General features: G+C 46.7%; 1 protein-coding gene across 1 annotated transcript in view; it reads left to right on the top strand.

Annotated features, from left to right (window-relative positions):
* Positions 1-23,316, top strand: part of ALK (ALK receptor tyrosine kinase) — a 701,480-nt gene that overhangs the window by 627,992 nt on the left and 50,172 nt on the right. The window contains exon 12 of the mRNA XM_003787498.2: positions 19,432-19,594. Coding sequence (XP_003787546.1) covers positions 19,432-19,594 — 163 coding nt within the window. The remainder of the gene's footprint in view (positions 1-19,431; positions 19,595-23,316) is intronic.

The following is a 23,316-nucleotide window of genomic DNA, read 5'->3' as shown; positions in this document are numbered from 1 at the left end:
ACCTGTCCCCGCTTCCTTACCCCTCTGTGCAGTGAATGGAGGGCCGCAGGAAATCAGCTCAGCTAACATAAGAATAAGCTCAAACTTGGGACATAATCCCACAGTCCTGACTGTGGAGCCTTGGCATCAAACCATGGCCTTGTCTCTGGCTAGTTTGGGGACACGTTGGTCTACCATTTTCAGAGTGTATATCTTATGCCAAAGGGACATAAAGAAATTAAAAATACACAGAATATTGAAAAGAGCACCACACTGGGAGTCAGAACACCACAGGGCCAGGCTGGTTTGCACTAGCAAGCTATGGGCTGGGGACCCTCCACCTCTGCACAGCCTTCCCCCCTGGGCATGTCAGCAAACCCTTCCGTAACAACACTCATGAGAGGGGCTCATGTGAACACAGACAAGAGCAGAGAAACCACTGTTTTAAAAAGTCAAGGCTTGAAACAGACAGTGTCTAAGTCCCTTCCACTTCCAGCTCCAGGAGTCCATGGGCTGAATGTCCATGTCATGAGGGAGCCATTGCTTTATCTGGCCCATCTCTCCAATTAACCTATAGCACTGCTATTGTCCCCAGAAGTGAGGGTGACCGCCTGTCCATTTCCACACATGCTCCTGAGATGCAAGAACAGATGCCAATTCCAATGAGAAAGTTTTATGAGTTTCATATAAATTGATTGGGTCTATTTCTGCTAAATGCATTATCCATTCACCACAGAACAACTATTAGAGTTAATAGAATTTGTAACTAGAGCCATTATGTTCTAAGAACACCCTTCTGGGGATGACGGAATTGTTGGAAGGCAGGCCCAGCCCCTTCCTTTAGAACCACTCGAGATGGGGGTCTTTGTTTTTCTTGGAGCCTTCTACACTCAGGCCCAGCAGGCCCAGCCGGCCCAGCCAAGTACTCCAGTGGTATAGCGCCCGGCCTTTGGATTCACTCAGATGCTAAGTAAATAACATGCTCTAATCCAATTCCAAGAATCCTGACATCTTCCTTGCTGGCCTTACAGATAATCTTATACCAGGTGGAGCATAGGAAGGAGGCCAGACCCTTCTTTAGCCATAGATCCTCACTAAATGCCAATTCCAGAGGCAGGAGGTCCTAAGATATGAGATGTCAGGAGATGAGTCAAGATAGGGGTGTCCTCAGGTTAGACTCTTGGGCGAATTGTGTCACAGCTTTCCCCAGAAATGCCCCGTTATGAGCACAATGGGAGACTCAGCCAGTGCAGTGGTGAGCGGGCCAGTCAGTGGAGGAACTAGATCTGGCCCAGGGTTCCTTCCTTACACCATCTGCATCTCAGTCACCATTGAGTGCAGCTTGTTAAAAGAGCAGATTCCTGGGCCCCTGCATACCTGTGGAATCTGTATATCCGGGAACGGGGGTGGGGATCAAAAGCCACATTTTTAATAAGCCCTCAAGGAAAGTCTGATTAGTAACAAGGTTTAGGAACCTGGCCCTGCAGCCTGCCCTCCTCCTTACAGATGAGGAGCTTGGGCCTTGAGAAGGCGACAAGGCAGGCTCAGAGCCACATGGCATCTTTTAAGGTTCCATTGTTCAGACAGCAAAGGCCCTGTGCCCTGGTGTCGCCTCCGCTCCACACTGCTCACTGCTGTGCCCGTCCACGTTGAGCTCACCCACACGTGTCACCCCATTGGCTGATGCTGCATTATCCCCTCTTATAAATGAAGCATTTCAGGTCCAGAGAGTTGAGTAATTTGCCCTAAATCATACAACTTTTATAAAAAGCTCAACAACATGTTTGTTAAAAATCACATAGAAAGTAAAATTTCTAAGCCAGATAAACATTTGGAAGGCAAAGCTTTGATAAAGAAATCTTCAGTGAACCCCACAATTGAACAGTCTTCTAGAAGTTTCTTTCTGTTGTGGAAAATCCTGTTTCTTATGTTAGTTTTGCTTAAACAGAGCATCTGCACCTCTCACTAACATTCAAGACTGAGCCCCAGGCGGGCAATGTACCCACTCGTGCGTGAGGAAAATGACTATTGTGGCTTGCTGGCAGCCCTCAGTGTGCCTTCACTGGGCACGTGGAAGGTACTTCTGCTAGGTCCATTCACCTGTGCAGGGAGGGGACAATTCTCTAAGGGGTGGCAGGCCTGGGGCCACAAATACCACCCTAGGAGCCCATTCAGGCACTTGGATATTTCCCTGCTTGACTGCCCGGCTGGTTCGCCACCCGCTGTGGGTTCTCTCTTACGTTACTAATTTTAGGTTACCACCTATTTATAGCAGGCACACTAGTGATGACACATGACATGCCAGCCTTAATGAGGCCTGTGGTTCCCAGTCACTGCAGCAGCTTCACACCCTCCTGCTTAGAATGTCACTGTCATTTGGGTGTGCCTCCCTTCCCTGAAACCAAACATGCTGTGTTCCAGGAAGAGAGGTGGCATGGATCTAACTCGTGATCCATGACCCTCATTCCTGACATCAGCCAGTCTCCTCTGAGGAAGAGACACTGCAGACTAAAGAGCCTGTCAACATCCCCAAGAGGTGGCTGACACCAAGGGAGACATAGCACTCCCCTAGGGACCTGGTGATTGTGACAGGATGGAACCAAAGGCTGGGCTGAAGGCAGAGTGCCCACAAGCTACAAGCCACAGGCTCTCCTATAATATGTTCTGACTCCTTCCATTTGTCCCTAAGCACATTCAGGGTCTTTATCATTTAATTCTTACAAACACCCTGCAGGTAGTTGTTGCTATGAGGAACAAATATGGCATCTTGTTTAAGAGCACAGACTACCTGTGTCCAAATTCCAGCTCTGGAGCCCCCTTCCCCTGGTGTGTCTTTGTTTCCTTGCATCAAAAATTGTGTCTAGGTTATTCATACGCAAGTTGATGTAAGGATCCCATGTGTTAATACATGTCAGGAGCTTAGAGAGGTGCTGACACGCAGTGGGCTGCACAAGCCATTGTTACGTTTCCATTTTAGAACTGAGGAAACGCAGGGTCAGAAAGGTTACATGAATTGCCCCACCCATCAAACGCAGAGCCAGAGCTCCCAGTCAAGCCGGCTCACTCTAAAGCCTTCCCCACTTTAACCCCCTCTTAAGAACTAACTGTGCTAAGAGTAGGTGGTTGCAGCCCGGCCAGCAGCGAGACCAAGACTCCTGCTGTGTGCACCTTGGCTGTTCTCTTTCCACCCAGGAGATTCAACTCAGTGTTCAATGCAGGCAACATCCTTGCTTTCTTTGAATCCCAATCCTAGGGCATAAAGACTCACATAGTTTCATTTCACAAGCAGTTATCAGGTGCTGACTCTGTGTCAAACCTTTGCTGGGTGCCCTGGGGCCTGCAGCTATGAACCAGCCAAACTGCCGCTCTTGACAGACACATCTCCCAGGGCTTGGTCCACAGGAGCCCAGTACAAGGCCACTGTTACCCCAGCACGAGGGAGACGTCCTACTCTGGCACATCTAGAAACAGGCCAGGTGTTCTCGCTTCAGCCTGCCCTAGATGGTGCTTTGGAAATTATTCTGAACTGTCCATCATTTTTTGAAAAGAAACGCAGCATTCTGTGAGATAGGAAGGCATCACTGCTGTTACCGCAAAACTCCCAAGTCCCAGTTGTCCCTGGAGAAACTGCACAGTGCCAGCCTGGTCTGGTGGACTCAAAAATGCCTTGTGACCTCCAGTCTAATAGTGGGCAGTGGCTGGAATTATAGCAAAGCTATTGACAGATACCGAGCGTGAAGATGCTGTCGCTCTTCTGAGCAGCAGACAGGAACCATCGCCTTTCTCTCTCAGGACCAGCCTGGGAAAATATCGTTTTCTCCCATTCGTTTCAGGGAAAGGTTACGTAAGTAGGAGACAATAAATGATCCAGAAACTCTGGGCTCTGCGTGCCTTGATTAAGATCATTTAACTTAGAGACTGGCAGAACACAAAAGTCCCTCCATCAGTGCAAGTACATTAAGCACTTGTTGTTTGGGAAGACCACATTTTTATCATTCTTCTCCCAGACTTGCTGCCTCTGCCTGTAAAACAATCTTGCATCTTCTTGGAGCCTATTCACCTCTCTGCTTGTTGCAGCAAAGCTTCAGTGGTCTCGGACAAAGAAATGTTTTGTTTTGTCTTTTTTAATTCATCCAGACCCAGAGCTGGACAGAGGATCTAGGATGAAAAAAGTTTAAAAGGTTAAAATACTGACTCTTGATCACAAAATGGGTCTTCCCTGCTTGCCTTTTCCCCACAAAGAGGAAAAGAAAGAAGAGGTGGAACTGCCTCAGCTATCACTGAGTCAGGGAGGAGAGAGGGCACAGGGCCAAACAGCCCAGCTGCTCACTGCCCTCACTGCTGGATGCTTTATACAAAAGATAATGAGGCCAAAGAAAGTACTAGTAGCGGAGCAGAGGCTTTCCAGGGGTGGCTGGATAGTTATTTATTGCTTTGTAACAAATGACCATAAACAGAGTAACTTAAAATAACACACAATGTTCTATCTGCTTCTGCAAGGTCAGGAAACCTGGCAAAGCGCAGCTGAGTCCTCCACCTCCTGGTCACTCATGTGATTGCGGGCCAGGTATCAGCCAGGGCTGGGGTCTCATCTGAAAGCTCTGTTGGGGAAGCGTTCACTGCCAAGCTCACATGGTTGTTGGCAGTTCCTAGAGGATCACTAAACTAAGAGCCTCAGTTCCTAACTGGTGGCTTGCTTTTTTCAAAACAAGTGAGCAAAGAGAGAAAGAAAGAGAGATAGAGATACCATCTTTCAGAAAGACAGAAATTACAATCTTACAACTCAAAGATAAAAAAGACATCCCATCCTCTTTGCTATATCCAGTTGGTTAAAAGCAGCTCACAGATCTTTGCCTATACTCAAAGGGAGAGCATTACACAAGGTGTGATTGTCAGGAGGTGGCGATCACTGGGTGGTCCTAGAACCCATCTGCAATGACCTCTGAATGCCAGAGATCACCCCATCACCAGGAAGCTCTGAGAGGCCAGAATTCTGCCCTCTGATGGGCAGAATTCCTAAAGTTGATCTCAAGCCTATCAGTATTCCACAGAAACATGAATAGCAAGATGATAAGTGGATTGGCAAAGAATCCTAGAGACCAAATCTAACTGCATGACTTCAGGAGACACACACATTCTGGGCCCCAGTGCCCTCATCCATGAAGTAGGATCCTTCTTACAGCTGGCTACCAGAGTGAACAAATGAGGCCATTTCTAAGAGTCTTTGGAAGATAGAAAAACAATGTACTAACATAAAAGGTTGTTGTGATGTTATAAGTAACATAGCCAAATATATAACCAAAAAGGTTGGGCCAATTCACTCACTGCTTATATGTTGCCTTCTACATATATTAGATGCATTTACAGTTCGCTTCCTCTTTGAGTTGTGTGCTCATTTGCGTACACACGTAACTCTATGAGCTACACACATAAATATGCATCTGAGTATATGTTCCTCAAAATTTTTGCAAAAGTTCCAAGCAAATTCCAGTTTCTGGCCTTCTAAAAATCCATGTTCTACAGCTTGTTGAGATCATGAAAATAATTGAGCCTCCAGAACCTTCTGAAAGAAAATCTTTTCAAACCCGTCCCAAGTGATAGAATTGGGGATGCCTAATTTGTTTCTATAGTGCATATTGACAGTGACTTAATAATGAGGGGAGAGAAAACTTTATTCATCTAATTGTTATTTTTTAGTAAGTGACTAATTAATATTAACAAGTAAGGAAAAGAGAGGTGAGCTTTGAGTTGTCCAGCAACCTAACTTGGAATCAGGAAATCTCCCTGGGCCTCAGAATAGCTCCCTGGGCAAGAAGACTATTTCTTTCCCCTCAGTGGCTTCCTGATGCTGATCATACTTACTAGCTCATTCAGTCTACGAATTGATCACACACATCAATTATAAGATTGTAACTTCTGTCTTTCTAACAGATAGTCTCTTTCTCTCTTTCCTCACTGGCTTTGAAAAAAGCAAGCTGCCATGGTGTGGAGGAACTGATCTCTAGCCAATTAGGAACTGAGGCCCTCAGTTTAGTGACCCTCTAGGATCCAATAAGCCTAGTAGAACATCCACACTGCTAAGGAGGAGGACACAAGACTCTCACCATTCAGCCATGTGTATGGGTGTACAAGTGTGAGTGTGCTGGTGTGTGCTCAAGTGAGTATGTGTGCCAGCTCCCTGGGGGCCTACTGTCTTCCAATAATAGGTAAGAGATAAAAGCCCTTTTGGCAAACATGCATTTGTAGCTACACGGGCGGTGCCTGTGGCTCAGTGGGTAACTGGCCCCATATACCAAAGGTGGCAGGTTAGAACCTGGCCCCAGCCAGCTTAAAAAAAAAAAAACAGCAGTGTTTGTAGCTGGCATAGAACACTCACACCAAAGCAGGAGCTCCGAGGGCCCAAAGTGCCACACACTGTTCCCTCGCATGCATGAACCCTCCCCCGCCCAGCCACTCCAGGGGTTTGCTGGCTGGTACCTGGCCTAGTCTTTTCTCTCTAAAGGGTATCCCTAAAGAAGCCCCTAAAGTTGCCATACATAGGGAAAACGGGAAATTGTAACCAAATGCACCTTTATTTACAAAACATTCTTTTTTTTTTTTTTGTAGTTTTTGGGCAGGGCTGGGTTTGAATCCACCACCTCCGGCCTATGAGGCCAGCGCCCTACTCCTTTGAGCCATAGGCACTGCCCTGAAAAACATTATTTACATGTTGGCCACCCCTTTGTAAAATTTTGTAATGAATATTTTGTAAATAAAGGTAATGTAGCTACAATTTTCCATTTTCCCTATGTACAGTGCCCTTTGGGACACCCTATATTGTCTGTCTCCTAAAACTATAATGGGAATCTCACGAGAGCACAGATTTGTGTTCATTTAACAAAAGGCTTATTAATTACATTCCTCCTTCTATGTGACCAACTTCGTTTTAGAGCCTGGACACACAGCAGCGAATGAAGCAGAGGAAGGCTCTCACAGAGCCTGCACCTAGGAGGGGAGCAGAAAACAAACCACTGGACAGACAGCTTAGTTTCAGAGTCATGTGCTATGACAAACAGGAAACCAATCAGGGGGGTGGAGAGTCAGTGACAGATAGGGTGTCAGGGGAGGAGAGTTCAAGTTCCCGCAGGTGAGCCTCAGAGCACAACCAGGAAAACACCATGGGTTACTAATATATGGATCCTACTTTTTACTCTAGGCTGCTGTGACCTGGGAAGCCTTCAAGGCCCTCCACAACATAGCCACAGCACTCACAAGCTCTAAAGGCCTTGACCATGAGTGTGCCGAAACACAGTAGAGTGGGTGGAGAAAGGGGAACACAGTTTGGCAGAGCAGAATGGGCTGGGGGCATGACTTGGGTACCTGGCTCTCCCCCAAAGACAGCAAGCTGAGGCTGACCATATGCAGGGTCTGAGGAAGTGTTGGAAACCTGGCCCCCTCCAAGATATCTTTTGCTATTTCAGGGAGAGTAACAGGATTCTCTGGTCAAAGATGTTTTCATTGCAGATAGGTGGGAGAGTAAATCATAGGAGTCTCTGTTCAAGTGGAAGGTCCCAGGGTGAAGTAGGCCTATGAGTAGTCCAGTCTCATAAAAAAAGTTATTTTATAGATGACTGCTGATGTTAACTCAGAGGCCCTAACAGTGAGTACTTCCCTTAGTTCCGGGCCTAATAATGTCAAGATCTCTGAACCCTTGTTGGCCTTTGTCTCTCAGGTCACAAAATGGCTGCTGTGTCTCCAGCCACCATGACTGCATTGCAGGCAAGAGTAAGACAGAACATCCATTCTCTTCCTTTCTCTAGCCCCCTAGTCTTCCGTGCTTTGCTTTCTCTTCTTGACCCACCATTGAATCCTAATGGTTCCTACTGCCTTCCCTTCTGCCCTTGACATTGGATTTTCCACCCTCTCATGAGTCTCAGTTCTCCAACTCATCTTAGAGGGTCTGAGACCCAGACTCAGCAGTTGGAACCTCCTTCCAGCTCCAAATCTCCTGGCCAGTTGGGCTGCGTGCACCTCCGTCTGCCCATCTGTCAGAGCCATTACAATCCCAAGGGTCTTGTAAGGATTATTGTGTTGTTGTAGCTCATCGTGAGTTGGAACAAACACTAAGCCAGGATAACTGAGAATAAAGCACCAAGGGGCTACGGGTTCCCACCTTTTTCCTCTCTTTTAGGGGCCAGTGGACCTTCTATCCAGAGGTAGTGAATCCTAATAGCATAACTCCTATGCTGACATACTAGATCAAATCTTCTCTCTAGGTCTGCAGACAACACCAGACAGGGCAGAAGCCCAGGACTCTTCAGGCCTAAGCACAGCATATCTGGTATTTGAACCACCACCTCTCCCAACTGAGCCTCAAACCCAAGTCCATTAAATGTAGCCCACAGATGGGTGAGAGTCCACAGCACCTGCATCAATATCAAATACTTTATTAGCACAACTCTGGCCTGAAGCCAACTTGGAAATAACTGAATTAGCCCCAAGGCCTCCCTTAACTTAATTCTTACAGCTCTGCTTTCAGGATAGTGTTTTTCCTGTGACCTTTCTCTTCTCCCCTGTGTTGCTGACTTTCCCTTGGGGAGCAGAGGGTGGCAGAGGACACAGCACAGCAGCCATCGCAGGAGCCATTAAAACCTCCTGCAGATTTCTGGATGTCGGAACTGTTTAGGGTAATTCAGTCCTGAAAGCAGCTTTTATCTCAGTGGTCCTCCCTTGCTGCCCCGGTGATGGGAGCTGGCTCACTCTAAGGTTCCTCACTGAGAAAAGGTGTCTGCCTCCCTGTAGGAAGGGACACGGGCCTCTGGTCTTTGTTCCCTGGGACACTCCAGCATCATCAGTCACCTGCCTAGACGAACTGTGTGTGGAGCAGAGAGAACAAAGCTGAAAAAGTATAAAGGAGATCACGTGTGTGAGTGCATCGGGTAAAAGGCCGGGCTGATGTTATAACTGTTGTCTTTACTTCTCATCATCAGAGAGAAATAACCAGAAGCTTGGCCTGAATGAAAAGTGGGTGTGTGTGCACACACAGAGGTGCATGCACAGGTGTGTGTGCAAGCATGTGGTACTTGTATGTCCATCGCCACACGTGTGTTCACGCATATGCATGAATGCAAATTAATTCAGTCTGAGAAATAAACTAGAAGAACAGCATGAAAAATTCAGCAACTGAAAAGTTTGTGTTATAGAAAGAGTCCAGGCCATGTGCCCCTCCTCACTTAGCCTCAGGCTTACTCTGCAATCACTGGCCAGTTGCTTAACTTTTCTGCCTGATCACAAATCTTATGACCTAAAAATAACAATCCTTCCTCCTTCTCTAAATGATTGTAAGCAGCTCAGCTCAGGGCAGGGTGAAGGTGCTACATAAATAGACTAATTAAATACGTGAAAACAGAACGCCTAACCATTCCCAACACTGTTCATTCAGAATGTAGTAACATCCTTTGGTCTGTGGTTAGATTTCCAGCACCTCCAACCATCCACCAAACAGAAGCACCCAAAGTATAAATATATTCCAAAATCATGTCATAAAGGCTCCCTTCAGCTAACTGCCGCTCAGCCTGACACAGAGGGGCAGCGCCACTTGAACCCCTCCCCTGGCAATGGACACAAACTAAGACCAGGTGTAGAGGTCGAGCTGCAGGCCTCGGAAAGCATAGAGAGAGGCACAGTAGAGAGAGAAAGTGAGCCAGAGTGAAATATGTATACCTGGGGCCATTTCATGAAGGGTCAAGTGGCCCCGAACAACTCATTAAGTCTGGGAAGCACTATCAGGAAAAGGTTAAGTTATACTTAGAGGGCTGCATCAAAAACAGGCAGGACGTGATGTAATGGCAGGTTCTTGGCCATGGTCATTGGAGAGGTCCCTGAGGTGTAATCTGAAAACCCTGCAGTCACAAGAATAAGAATGTAGGTGAGGGCTCTGACCAGACAGATGGGAAAAGGAGCTAAACATAGCAAATGAGCTCCAATTATTCCTACATTACATTTTTTTTTTCAAGGATTCTGGGAAGATGGCAGTGATTGTGGTAACAGCATAGATTTTTTTTTAATTATTGCTAAATCCCTGCATAAGAAACAGAACAGCCATATGTCAAAACTGAAAACCCACAGACAACATTTACAATGAAATTTGATGATAAGGCCTTCCCTTCACATCCCAAAACACAAGTGAGTGAAGACCAAGTGCCAGCAGCCAGGAGACCTGCGTAGTCTCAGCACCTGCACAGAGAAAGGACAGGCTGCCTGATGAGCCGGAGGACAGAACTCCAAAATAGCCAACAGGTCGCCCCTGGAAATTACAGAAAGCCAGTCTGAGAACGCGGCTGAAACCAGAAGAGGCTCTGCCCACCCAGCCGCACGCGAGTGCCTGCGGCCTGTGGCCAGCTGGGGAGGGTGGACCAACATGCCCACCAAGCCTTCTTTCTGGAAAGAGAGAAGAAATTTCTGGGAGTGGAATCAGTATTGAGTAGGGAAGGGGTAATAGAGACTATACATGAGTGGATGAATGAATGAATATCCAGCTAAAAAGAAAGAAACAGAGCCCAAAACCTCAGAAAGCAAACTGCCATATTTTTGAACACTACATGGAAAGGAGTAGAGGGACCCCTGTGAAGCTGAAAAACTCCCGAACCCTAAAAATTCAGGAAAAATAATTTCTTATAAAAATGTATAATGGAAGAGTGTCAAGATCAAACCCCATACAAAATCACAAGAAGAAAAGAGGGGCACGGAGGGCAGAATAACACCCGGGCAGAAAATGGAAGCATGCCGGAAAGACGTGCCTACGGGCCAGGTCAGAACTGTTACCTTCTGTGTCCCAATGAACAGAGACTAAAACAATGCTGTAAGTGACATGATAATGTAAGTCAGTATAAGCAGAGCTCAAAAGCTCAGTGGTCGAACTCAGAAAAGAATTTAAAATAAAAAAATGTTTCAGAAAGGAAGATTAGACTAGAAGGAAGGAAGAGTGCATAAACACAACAGTGAATGCCTTGCAAGAATAGTGAAAAGAGGACATTTTTAAAAATCAGAAAGATGACCTACATCAAAGAGAGGCAAGGGAGAGCTAACGTGAGGATAATAGGAGTATCTGAAGAGGAAAACCGAAGAACGGGAACCACGCAAAACACTTAGAGCTACCACTCAAGGGAAATATCCGTCTAGAAACTACTCTTGAAAGGAGCACACTGAATAGCTCAGGATACTGACCCAGAATGAAGCAGTACCAAGCTAATTCTAGTAAAATGGCTGGACTTCAAAGAAAAAGAAAAAAATACTTTGAGCAAAAAGTATTGGTACTACTTCGGTACTCCTAACCGAAGCAACAACTGATTTGTTAAAGAAGGAAATTTAGAATATCAAGGTCTGTTTTGACAGTAACACTTGATATCAGAAGAAAATGGAGTAGATTATTTACCATATTCCAAGGGAAAATATATTATTGGCCTCCATGAATTCAAGGAATACTTCTCTTAGGAGCTCTTTCGTTGTTTTAAGTAGTTTACCTTAAAACAAGCTCTAGACCACAAAAATGATGAGAGAAATGTCAAGATAGGGACCGCTATGAACAAGAAACATAAACACTTACAGACTTAGGACTCAGGAAGGGTTAAACAGGAGAGAGGGTCGTCCTGAGGACCACTGCCCAAACAGTGTAGGTAAAGCACAACTGTGACAAGGAAGGAAAGGAGAAAAAAAACACAGATATGGAAAAGAAAATGTTAACTGGTCTCAATTTTTAGGGTAATAATGGTGAAAGCGGTAGTGTAAACGTTGTTCCTCTGACACTGTTGTGTGTATAAAGAAAGGTAAAATAAATGAGTAATTACAGAATATTCTAATTCCATTATCACAGGTGTTCTTAAGAGCCATGGATCTCAGTATAGAAAAGAGAAATACAGATGTAAGATAAAAAGAGGTTAAATAAAATGCCACGTAGCCCTTAATTTGAATTGAAAATACCAGTGAGCACTCACGAGGTACTCTGTCATACATATATGCATATTTTATATAGATGTATGTTTTTACTGGTATACATACATGCACCTGTAACAGAGGGTGCAAAAAAATGTATATACATTTTAAAAAAGAAAAAACCTGTATGAAAATTGGAATGCTCGATTCACATCTGACTTCTGCAATTACAAGAGATTCAAGATACAATTTACAAGATAACAAACGTTATCAGTATATATCAAGTATTACAATTTTAATGGCCTGTCCATGGTGCAGTCCTTTGAGCTTCCAAAGGATAACAGTTGTAACCAACTGAAATTCAAAAATATGGTTGAAGTCACAGATTCATAAGGATACACAAAATCCTGAGAGGGAGAGTCCACAGGTCAAATGGCTTAGTCTTCAAAATATAAAATAAGAGAAAGGAAGGAGTTGAGGAAGATTCTGCAGATTTAAAAAATTAATTAATTAATTAACAACAAAATTAATTTAAATGGGCTGAACTAAGCAATAGTATCTAGGGACAGGGCACACCTGAGTAATAAAAGTACTGGGCAATGCAAGGAAGTATTTATCATGTCAGCCAGGATAATGATTACTTCTAGGAGCAAGGCGGGGACTGCATCTGGAGAGGACATTGCAGGTCTTCTGAAGGGGCTGGCAAAGTTCTGTTTCTTGACCCAGGCGGTGGTTAAAATTGGCGTTTGCTTTATAACAACTCGTTATGTAGACATCTGCTTTGCGGACTCTTCCGCGTCTGAGCTTTACTCTTTGTCATTGTTTAAAGATGTTGTGTTATTAGATAGAGTGAACTAGTTTAATTCTCCAGTGCACACTTACAGCGGTGGTCTCTTATCTTTTTTGTCCTTGCAATGGAGCAAAGGCATAGGCCAGGACTTTTAACACAAAAGTATTTGTTATAATAGTACATACCAGGTGTCTGATTCCGAAGTGTCATTTTCATGGTTGGGGAATTGCCCAGCTAATTGTAGCGCCAGTGTCAGATTGATGACATACCCAAAAGGAGGCATTGCTGCAGTGTTTATAGAGAGGAGACTGGCAGTAGAAAATGCTTTAACCTTACGATATGGAGTTATTCTCATTTCACTTTAATAAAAGAACAATTGGTTTTCATCATGCATGTAAAAGAAGGGTAACTTTCTTCAACTGATAATAAAAAATGGTGTTATTTATATTTATAAATGGGTGAATGATGATATTTACTTGGCTTTGGGTTGTGAGTCTTATTTAAGAGATCAAGGGTGCCCATCAGAATGGTTCTGTGTGCCACGGTTTCCATGAAGGTTGGTTCAGTCAATGGATATGAGTAAAACCCAATACTATGGATCAAAATCAAAATGGTAGAAATGATCCACATGAGCCTTTGAGTGCTCCTCAATGGTACAGCTCACACCGGCCTTCCACATGAGGCAGATCCTTATTACGATGATTAATAGTGATAGTTGAGAACTTATTTTCCTTTGTATCACACTTTATTTCTTTGCATTGAATCGAACAGACGAGATGGCTTAGCAGGAGTAATAAAACCAGTACAATCACTGTCTAGCCTATTTTTTTTTTTTTTTAGCATTTTGCTGTTTATTACTAATTGATTTGTTTCTTCCTGGAGGGTGCTGCAATATACTTAAAATGAAACCCAGGGCTTAATGGATTGTTCTTTACTCAACTGTCTATAACCAATCAGTATTTTGATTTTTGTGGGTCCTTCATACAATTTAGATGTGAATGAGTATTAAACTATGTTTCCAATGTGTGATGCGTGTGAGAACAAGATAAAGCAGTTCTTTTTTTCTTTCATAAATGAGTATTAATAAAACAGGTTTGTTTGTTAAGAAAGGAGGAAAGAGGCAGCCTCCCCCCTCCACTGCTCCCAGGCCTGCTTCCCTGGGGACCATTTGATCCTCCTACACAGGAGGGAGGGGCCCATGCAGGCAGGCCCTCAGTGGGGGAAATTTAGGGTCCTTGTGTCCTCAGAATGGCAGCCCAACATCAAGCTCACCCCATTGCTAGTCTCACTGTAACCTTGATCTTTTCTCCGAAAAGCAAGGTTTTGCTTTGTTGCTTAGGACGTAGCCCTCTCTGATTATCTCTGCTTCCTGACCGTATAAGCATTCCCCCTGCTTGTTTCCCTTTTGACACTTCCTAGCTCTCCGTGGCCTCTCAGGACCAGTGCATTGACCCTGAGCACGTGTTTGCTTTGGTTGATGTCCGGACCTCCACAATCTATTAGGCTAAGCTACCCAGGGCCACCCCAGTACCCTGGCCCTACCCTCACCTGTCCCCTCATGTTGGCCTGCTATCCCCTGGGCCTGAACAAACTTGATATGGTCTTTCCTGATACAACTGAGCCCCAGGCTCTGGGATTAAAACAAAAAACACCTATCACTCAGAAAGGTTCCATGGAGATTTCCTGGTGTTCCTACCATCTTTTAAAGCCTTAAACTCGGACTCGGAAAATCTGTATTTAATTCCTGGCTGGGTCCGTTACCTACTCAGTCACTCATCTTCCCTGAACTTGGATTTCTGATTTTTAACAGGGATCCTATAACTCTACCTTCAGCACTACAACGGTTCAGCAAGGTTGAAGCATTTAACACACATGTGAAAGCGCAGTCCTGACCCGCATTGGGTGCACAATAAATACTGAAAGGTTTCTGCCCCTTTATGCATGAAGTTGACCTCTCAGGTGTCTCAAGTTCAGCCCTACCCGCCCCCCTCCCCTGCCCTCACCCAGAAGGGCAAAACAAGTCAGGAAACAAATAGCTTCTACCTTGGAATCAAAACTCACCTTGACTTCTCCTGCCCCTGGAGCTATTCTTGGTAATTAATTCTCTTCCTCTCAGGTTCTGGCCCTGCTTGCTTTGATCGACAGGGTTGTGCCAAGGCCTTTGACTCCAGTGACACTTCTGAAAATCAAACTAGCATCTACCTATCCTTAACACAGTTCCAACTCTACCTGCCTTAGCTTAGAACTGGTCTCATGCCTACCCTGCCTGAAGTACCTGTCAGATCCTTCTGGCTTCGAAAGTCTCTGTTCCAGATGCCTCCTGGCAGATCCTCCTAGGCCCATAACAGTTAATACCACCAGGCTCTGAAGAATCGCCCACCCTCGGGCAAGGATCTAGAAATTATTAGCGTCTATTACCAGCAAGCCTCAGTCTAGTGCTAAGCCAAGGGAGGCCACTAGGCCACCCCGTGTGGAGTAGCTTCAAAGGGACACTAGAAATAAAGCAAAGTCACAACTGCCCCCCCATATAAATTCTCGAGTACCCACAGTTCTAGTCGACCCATCTTGAAAAGCAGATTCTAAGATTAAATAAGGTCCTGAAAAGAACACAGAGGATCAGGGACTCACACAGACACACTATGAAAAGGCTGGACCTCTTCATGGCAGAAAGCTAAGAAGGGTCAATTCACCGCCAAAAGACCCTTGGACAAAGAGGAGGAGCCCTCAGTTTGGGGTCCTTTTCCAGTGCGGGTGTGCTCAGGAAAGTCACTTCCCCTCTCTAGAATGCTGGTTCTCCACCTGGGCAGTGAGGTAGCTGCAGCCAGTGTGCAAATCTGGCTGAGGCTCAGATTCTCTTGGGAAGGTTTTTACATTTTGCAAGTATTACCTTCCCATCCCCACAGAAGATCTACTGAATCTGAATCTCCCCAGCCCTAAAATCTGTATTTTAGGGATTCTCAGGTGGTTTGGGAAACTGAATTCTCAGTCCCCTTTCGCTATGACCATCTATGATGCCTTTGAGATTTCAGAAAGAATGAACAAAGGCAACCAACAGTAGGAAGTGTGAGCAGGACAAGTGCACACCCGTGAGAAGCAGAGTGCCCCTTGCATAGTGAGCCATAAACTCAGAAACTCCATACCCACAAGCGGCGGTGGAAATATAGGAAATAGAAACTGATTCTAAACAACTCTGGGCAGACTTCGGAGGGTGAGAGCCATCCCACGGAGCAGGCAGGACCACCATGCCGTGAAGGCTGCTAGAAGCAACAGAATTCTGGCTGGATGAATCCTGAGTCTGACCTGGGAGGGCAAATCCTCAGTTCCCATGGACCCCTCTCTAGAAAGAGCCCTTTCTCTGGGCCTTCCATCTGAAATCATGGAAAATAAAAACAAAAATTTTTGTGTAGAAACCACGTGAGACTAATATAGGTCCATTGAATTGGGACAATACAGGTCCCTTTATTGAGAAATGGCCCTAGAGTCCCTCCTTTATGGAACAGGAGATGTAATTCTCCAGATCTGGTGTCTGCTTCCCACAATGAGAAATCAAATACGAAGTTACATGCGTTTTAAACTATGTTCATTGTGCATCTCTAACGGTGAATGTCAAGCGAACTGCTTGGCCCAGGTCATCACCTGATTCTCTCAGAAAGTCCAAGTGGGAGTATTATAACCTCCATTTGTTCAGATTTAAAATCTGAGGCTCAGAGAGGTTATGTGATCTGCCATAGGTCTCACAGCTGGTTGGGGCAAAATCCAGGATGAGAGAACGTAGCCTATCTGAATCCAAAGCCCCTTTTCCTACCTCACCAGCCGTCTCCCCGCCAGCTGAGTAGAAGCCCAACATCTTGGGAACATTTCAGGACAATGTCAACCTAGGCTGAAGTTAGAATTGGGCTCTGCTGAAGGGGAAGCGCCCAGGTAGGGTGCCAAGCCCATACCTTGAGCTCTCTTCCCCCGCACACTCTTGAGCAGTGGTTCTCAACCTTCCTAATGCCGCGACCCTTTTATACAGTTCCTCATGTTGTGCTGACCCCCAGCCATAAAATTATTTTCATGGCTACTTCATAACTGTAAGTTTGCTACTGTTATGAATCATAAATATAATGCAAATATCTGATATGCAGGATGTATTCTCATTGTTACAAAGGGGTCATGCCCCACAGGTTGAGAACCGCTGCTCTTAAGGAAAAACATATACCCACAAAAATGTATATACATATATATGGAGAGAGACAGAGTTTCCAGTGTTGAACTAACTAAACCACCCACCATGCTTCTGCCTCCAATTGATGAGGCCACCTCACCCCCACCACACCCCCAGGCTCTTGCTATAGGCACAGACTGGGTCTGCAGAACAGGCTTTAGGGAGCTGGAGCTAATGAGAGGACTAGGCTTTCCAACTCCCTCCCCGAGCTTTTCCTGTGCCCACATCCTCATCTCCAACCCTCTGAGTTTAAATTCCCAGGTGCTGCTGATGCAGAATCCACAGTCACAGAAATCAAAATCCCAGCCCTGCTCCCGCCACATGCCCAGCTGTTGCCGTCCTGTCTGGGATAGCACCAGCCTTGGTTACGGACAGGTGTCTCAGACGTACCCTAACCTTTAGAGTCTAGGGCTTTACACTGAACCTTCACATTGCTTGCTTCCTTTAACGTGCCACCCCGGCCTCTCTCACTGGCAGAGGAACTAGATCAAAGTCCCCCAGTGGATCAGAAATGAGGCTGCCCCCAAACCCAGGTGTTCTTGCTGACTCCAAAGCCCATGTTCTTTTTTTTTTTTTTAGAAATTTCATTTTACTTATTTATTATTTTAATGTTTGTTGGTAATTTTAGTATCTTCTTTTTCTATTTTTTTTTAATTTTTTTATCATTAAATCATAGCTGTGTATATTAATGCATTTATGGGGTACAGTGTGCTGATTTTATATACAATTTGAAATACTTAAAACCAAAGCCCATGTTCTATCATCCCTCAGACACAGTCCACATATACAGGGGGCCTGTAAAGTTCGTGAGCAATTTAAATAGCATAAATAAATTACACACCAACTCTATGGCCCCTCCCCGTATATTTTGGACACTGGAGGAAGTAAAAGGACAAGACACCAAACAAGCTCTGCTTAAAAATGCCTTCTGCAAACAGTCCTTTGAGTGAACATGTCCACCCCCTTAATAACACAAACACATCAGAAGACCAACAATTGGCCACTGTTACCACCTTCCAGTCCTTCAAATGACCCATCAGAAACCAAATAGAAATCAACATCTTTATTCGAAAAAATAAAAAATAAAAAGCAGCTCAGAAAAGTGCTGAGGACTCAGCATTGAGCAGACCACATAGTAAAACTCCAACCAGTATTTCTGTCTCCCAACCTCAGGGCAGGGCAATGTGACCAAAACCCACCACAACTGGCCCAGTGCACAGGTTGTCCAGCCTGCCCAGCATAATCTCCAGCTACTGTTTATCTTGGCAACTCAAACTAAACTTTCACCTTTTACATCATCGAATTAGTTCAAAGTCTCTAAAAATGTTTCCACTTTAATGTTTCAGTGAACAAAAACTATGTACAACCAAACTAATTTTTTTATCATCTTCTATAGAGTTCAACTCAGTCTCTCTTTAAAGAAAAAGAATTTCTGCAGTCTTATGAGATTTGCGTATTTTAAGTAAAATTAATTTATCAAGAACACGTCCTTTAAAGTTTTAACAGGTTGTAAAAATGTTAGAATTCTGGCCAGTGTGAGATCTGAGAACTCCCTAAGGTCCGGCCTGGCTCAAAGAGAGAAAATTTGGAAGGAAATGGCTCACAGACGGGAAGGGGTGGGGAAGGTCCATGCTGAGTGCTCCCGTGACACCCCTAAGGACACTGGGTGAGGACACAGAGCACCAGGAAGCAGGTGAGGGACTGGGGACGGGAGAGGAATGCATCTAAGACGAACTTGACCTGTTTGTTCAGTTCTTCATACTCTGTTGCAACGAAAGCTGCTCCCGTTGCATTTCAGACACAACCTGGCTGTACTGAGGAGGGTGAGTGCTGCCCTGGTGCGGGCCTGTTGAGGGATGCCCAGCAGACAGGCCTAGCTGTGGCCAGGGAATGCCAGGCTTCCTGCTCCCACTATTAGCCTGGGCCCTGGACCAGGTGGGGTCATAGGGCTGACTCTGTGTTCAGTTCACTCCTTCTGTCTTCTCTGAGCTAAGAGGTTCCCAGATGCAGAAGGAGAATAGGTTAAATGCAGTCACAACAGCACAGACTGAGCATTTACTGTTTACCCGGCACTATGCTAGCCTCAGTGAGAGACTGCCCATCTGGAAGGGGCCCTCTCCCTCTCCTCGGAACTCTCCTAACGTCCTGTACTGTGTTTGGCTGCTTCCCTCTTGGTCTCTCGTAAGACTGGGGCCCTATCCACCTCAGCATTGTCTCTCCCCTAGTATCTGACCCAGGGTCTAGCACCTAGTAGGCTTTCAACAGAAGTTTGCAGTTTGGATATACACCTAGAATCAACACATAGAATCCCATAATGGAATAAATGTATTCATGATCTATGTACAAATGACTTAATAAAAAAAAAAGAAGAAGAAGAAGTTTGCAGTTTGAATGACTGACTGGCATTTCTAGCCCCCTGACCTCATTGCCATCTTGGAACAGAGGTTTGGGGCCATGGGGCAGACATCCCAGAGGCAACCCCAGGAGGCCCCTGAGAAGGGAGGGACCAGCTGAATGAGTGACTGCTTCTCCTCTTGTGCCACAGTTCACTGGCTGTTCACCACGTGCGGCGCCAGTGGGCCCTATGGCCCCACCCAGGCCCAGTGCAACAACGCCTATCAGAACTCCAACCTGAGTGTGGTGGTGGGGAGCGAGGGCCCGCTGAAGGGCATCCAGATCTGGAAAGTGCCAGCCACCGACACCTACAGGTGAGTATGGAGAAGGGGGAGACCGGGGGGCACACCCCACTCTCCTGAAGAGGACTGGAGCCCTGCCTGTGGGTACGTGCCTGCAGATGCCCCAGGATCAAAGGCCACAGACTCCAGCCCATGGTGGGGCATAAGGGCTAGAGATGGGGAGATTTGGGATAGTAAAATACAGCAACAAAGGAATGTATACCTTTTGTTCTCTAGTTCATGGAGATGCTACGCATGCATGAGGTAGCCCCAGAATTATTATTAATAATGATAATTATGACGGGCTGTTCTTTGAATGTTGCTTGATGCCCTTCAAACGAGACAGAACACATAAGATGTTTGGGAAACAGAAGTATGATGTGCAGGAAAGCTGATGCCCTTTTCTTGAGCCTTGTTTCCTGGGCCTTCACTGTTGGAAAGAAGAGCGAGTTGTTCTGGAACATTCATCCCCAACCCCCTAGTATCCCACTGGAGCAAGGCCAGGCTGGTGGCAGGTCTGACTCCACTTGGCCACTTCAAGGCCATGGCACTAAGTGAAGCTAAGGGGAAGAATGGAGGGCTGGTTAAAACCCAGAGGGCAAGGCCCCCCTCAGGATCACCTGATCAGAAGCATCTGATTCTGTGCAGCTCAAGTGCAGTCCAGGAATTGTGATTTCTAACAAGTTCACAAGTGAGGTCAATATAGTCTTTTAGAACCACGGCCTTTGATCAGACCCTCACACGAGCTCTATCCATGACCAGGCAAGGCCTCATTTTACAAATGAGGACACTGGGGCTCAGAGAGTCACGAGCCTCCCCACAGCCACACCAGGCAGAAGCAGCCACCAACTCTAGGCTGCTGAGGCCTGGCCCGGTGCAGCTCCCCGCACCAGAGCACTGGCAGAACTGATAATGGGCGGGGGTGGGGGGGGTGGGGGGGCAGGGGGGCCCACAGGGTGTCATCACTCAGCCCTGATGCTGCAAATGCCCCCCCAAGGCCGGACATGGGTAGGAATTGAGCTCCACAGCCTCCCAACGTCCATCACATCCTCAGCCCCCTGGGAAGGAAAGAGCTTCTCAGGTTGCCTGTTTCCCCTGGTGAGCTTCCCCTGTGGTAGCCTCATCCCTGGGTCCTTGGGGGAAGATGTGTTAAGGAAAGTCCTTAAGTGCTTTTTAAAAGCACTGGAGGCAGGAAAGCTCTAACAAGGTTGGTTGCAATCAAGTTAGTGGCCCCAGGGCCTGCACACCCCCAGGAAGTGTCCTAGAAGATATCCAGCCACCTTTGGGCCCTCTACACTGAGCAAGCCAGACCTCTGCTTCCTGCTGAGCCCACCCCACATACAAAAGCCAAGAAGAAGGAAGCAGAAGAGCAGAAAGATGCAGAGACCCCCATGGCAAGCCCCCAGTAGAGCCCATTGTCCGTCTCCTGCCCAGGGAACCTGCAAAGCCAGTTTAGCCACAGATGGGGACAAACAGGAGATGCTTCACTGGGAGAAGGAGGTTCCTCTTGAACAATATATCCCCCGCAGCAATGTGAATCAGACCTACTGCCAAATTCACACAGGTTGTTTATAATAATCGCTTGAGACTCTTTCCCCATCAATGAGAGGAAAGGAGTTATCAGCACCAACTCAGCGGGTTGCTAGTTGATGTGCAAGTGCCCAGCGTGATGCCTGCAGGTGGCAGGTGCTCCCTGGCCTGTGGGCAGAGAATCAGCTGCAGCAGTGGCACTATCAGGCCACAGGCAGCAGCCAGATAGGATTTCCAAAACAGATCTGTCCTGCAGGCAGATGACTTTTCTTTCTCCAAAGACTTTTTTCTGACTTCCTCACATGAGCTCTGTGTTTTGAAAGCCTCGGCCTGCCAGAAGAACTATACTTATTAAATAATAATTCATTCATTTTCCCATGTATTATTAATCACAACCCTCTCTAAGTCAAGTTTCTGATCTGCGTGAAACACCACGGTATTGCCACATCGCATTGATAGGCTCCAGCCCAAATCAGAGAGCTGTTTCTGCTCAATGTCTTTGAAATATTGAGACTAGCTCGTGGCCCCAGCACTCTCCAGCAAGTTCCTCATTAGAAGTTTGCAGAAGGAAACATTTTCCTTTTGAAGCAGGACATTTTTGAAATGTCCAAATTAGTAAAAGGGACATTTTGATTTGGCCCAAGATAGGACCATATCAAAACGGAAGAATCAAAGCCAAGTCTTCCTTTTTCTGGGAGACTTTTTCTCCACAGTAATTATTATTACTTAGTAAGTATAGTTTATCTGGTGAGAAAAATAGGGGACACAATGGAAAACATGAAAAAAGGTGTTTGGAAACAGAAGATGGAGCGCCTGCCTGAGGGGACGCACCTGCCTGGCCAGTACATGTGGCAGTTGCCTGAGCCCTGGGACTCAGATGCGCCTACTGACCTCTCTGCCTGCTGGTCAGGGAGGTGAAAGGAAGAGGGGATAACACTTTTGGGGCACTTTATGCCAAGGTGTGACCATCATTGTCTATACCTCTTTGAGGATATGTAGAGTTGAAAGCACCCCCACTCTTCAGTGGCCATTTATCCTGGGCCATCTCCCACCCGACCCCACCCTCCTTCCCCTTCTGCCAGGCAGGAGAAGACAGCAGCTGGTTTGGGTCTGCCCTCATCTCTCCCTCCATCCCCAGCTTGCCCTGTCCTTGATTTGCCACTTCTGTCTGTCAAACAGTGAGGGATGGCACTCACTGTCACTATCTCTGAATCCATGTGTCTTGGTGTCCGGGCTGTGCCCTCCTGCTTTGCAAATCTCAAGGAACCTTGTTAAGCACCTCTTAGGATGCTGCGCCTGACACCAAGGGCATAAGGAGATTAGTACCCAGCTCCTGCCCCAGTGGGGCTGCAGCCAGTGGAGGCAGTGGCACGGAGACTGATATGGAGGCTGACACAGGTGCTGCTGCCCGAGGCCCAGAGAAGAGCCCTGCGCCAGCCTGAGTCATGAGCCGCATCCACCGGGAGACAGGCACCTGGGTTAGGTCTGAAGGTGACAAGAGTCATCTACAGAGAAGCAGAGAGGGCCTGCGTGGAGGAGGGAGCAGCCATGCAGGGCCTGCTGTGGGCACAGGAAGTTGCTGTGGCTTGAGTCCCAGCCGGCCTGTGGGGGCCAAGGGCTGGGAACTGGAACATCACCCCAAGTGCCTCCAGCTCAGGCGACACCGTGTGAGAGTGGGAGAGAGGCAGGCTGTCCCATCACCCAGGCCAGGAGGAAGATGGACGGAGGGGAGGGGTGGGCAGGAGGTGGCTGGGAGGTGGGGCCAGTGTGACCTGTGACAACCTTAGCACCCTGGCTGGGGGCTGAGGCAGCCAGGCAGTGAGAGGCAGTGAGAGGCAGTGGCTCTTCTACAGCACCTGGCTGAGGAGGAATGGCAAGGGTGACAGGGACCAGACAAGGGGCTTTTGGGGCTGTGCTCTGAGTGACCACAATGTCTAGAGAGTGGGGCAGTGGCTAGAGTGGAGGGAAGGTGGGAAGCCACTGTCATGCCAGGAGAAGAGCACAGATGATGGGGTTCGTGCTGAGGGGTGGGAGGGCAATATCCTCAGAGTTGTCATAAAACAGACACAGACAGGGACAGAGACCAGCTCCAAACCCGGGGAGGGCTTCAGTGAGAGTACCTGTGACGGGCTCCTCAATGGACAGTCGGCACCCCATAGGAATCACCTCCCCTCTTCATCCCTCTCTCTCCCTCTCTGCCTTCCTGCCTCTGTGGGGACTCCTCA

The sequence above is a fragment of the Otolemur garnettii genome, unplaced genomic scaffold, assembly GCF_000181295.1.
Source record: "Otolemur garnettii isolate 467f Iridium unplaced genomic scaffold, OtoGar3 scaffold00022, whole genome shotgun sequence".
Lineage (NCBI taxonomy): Eukaryota > Metazoa > Chordata > Mammalia > Primates > Galagidae > Otolemur > Otolemur garnettii.
The sequence above is the reverse complement of the archived record's forward strand: the minus strand, read 5'-3'. Positions and strand labels throughout refer to the sequence as shown.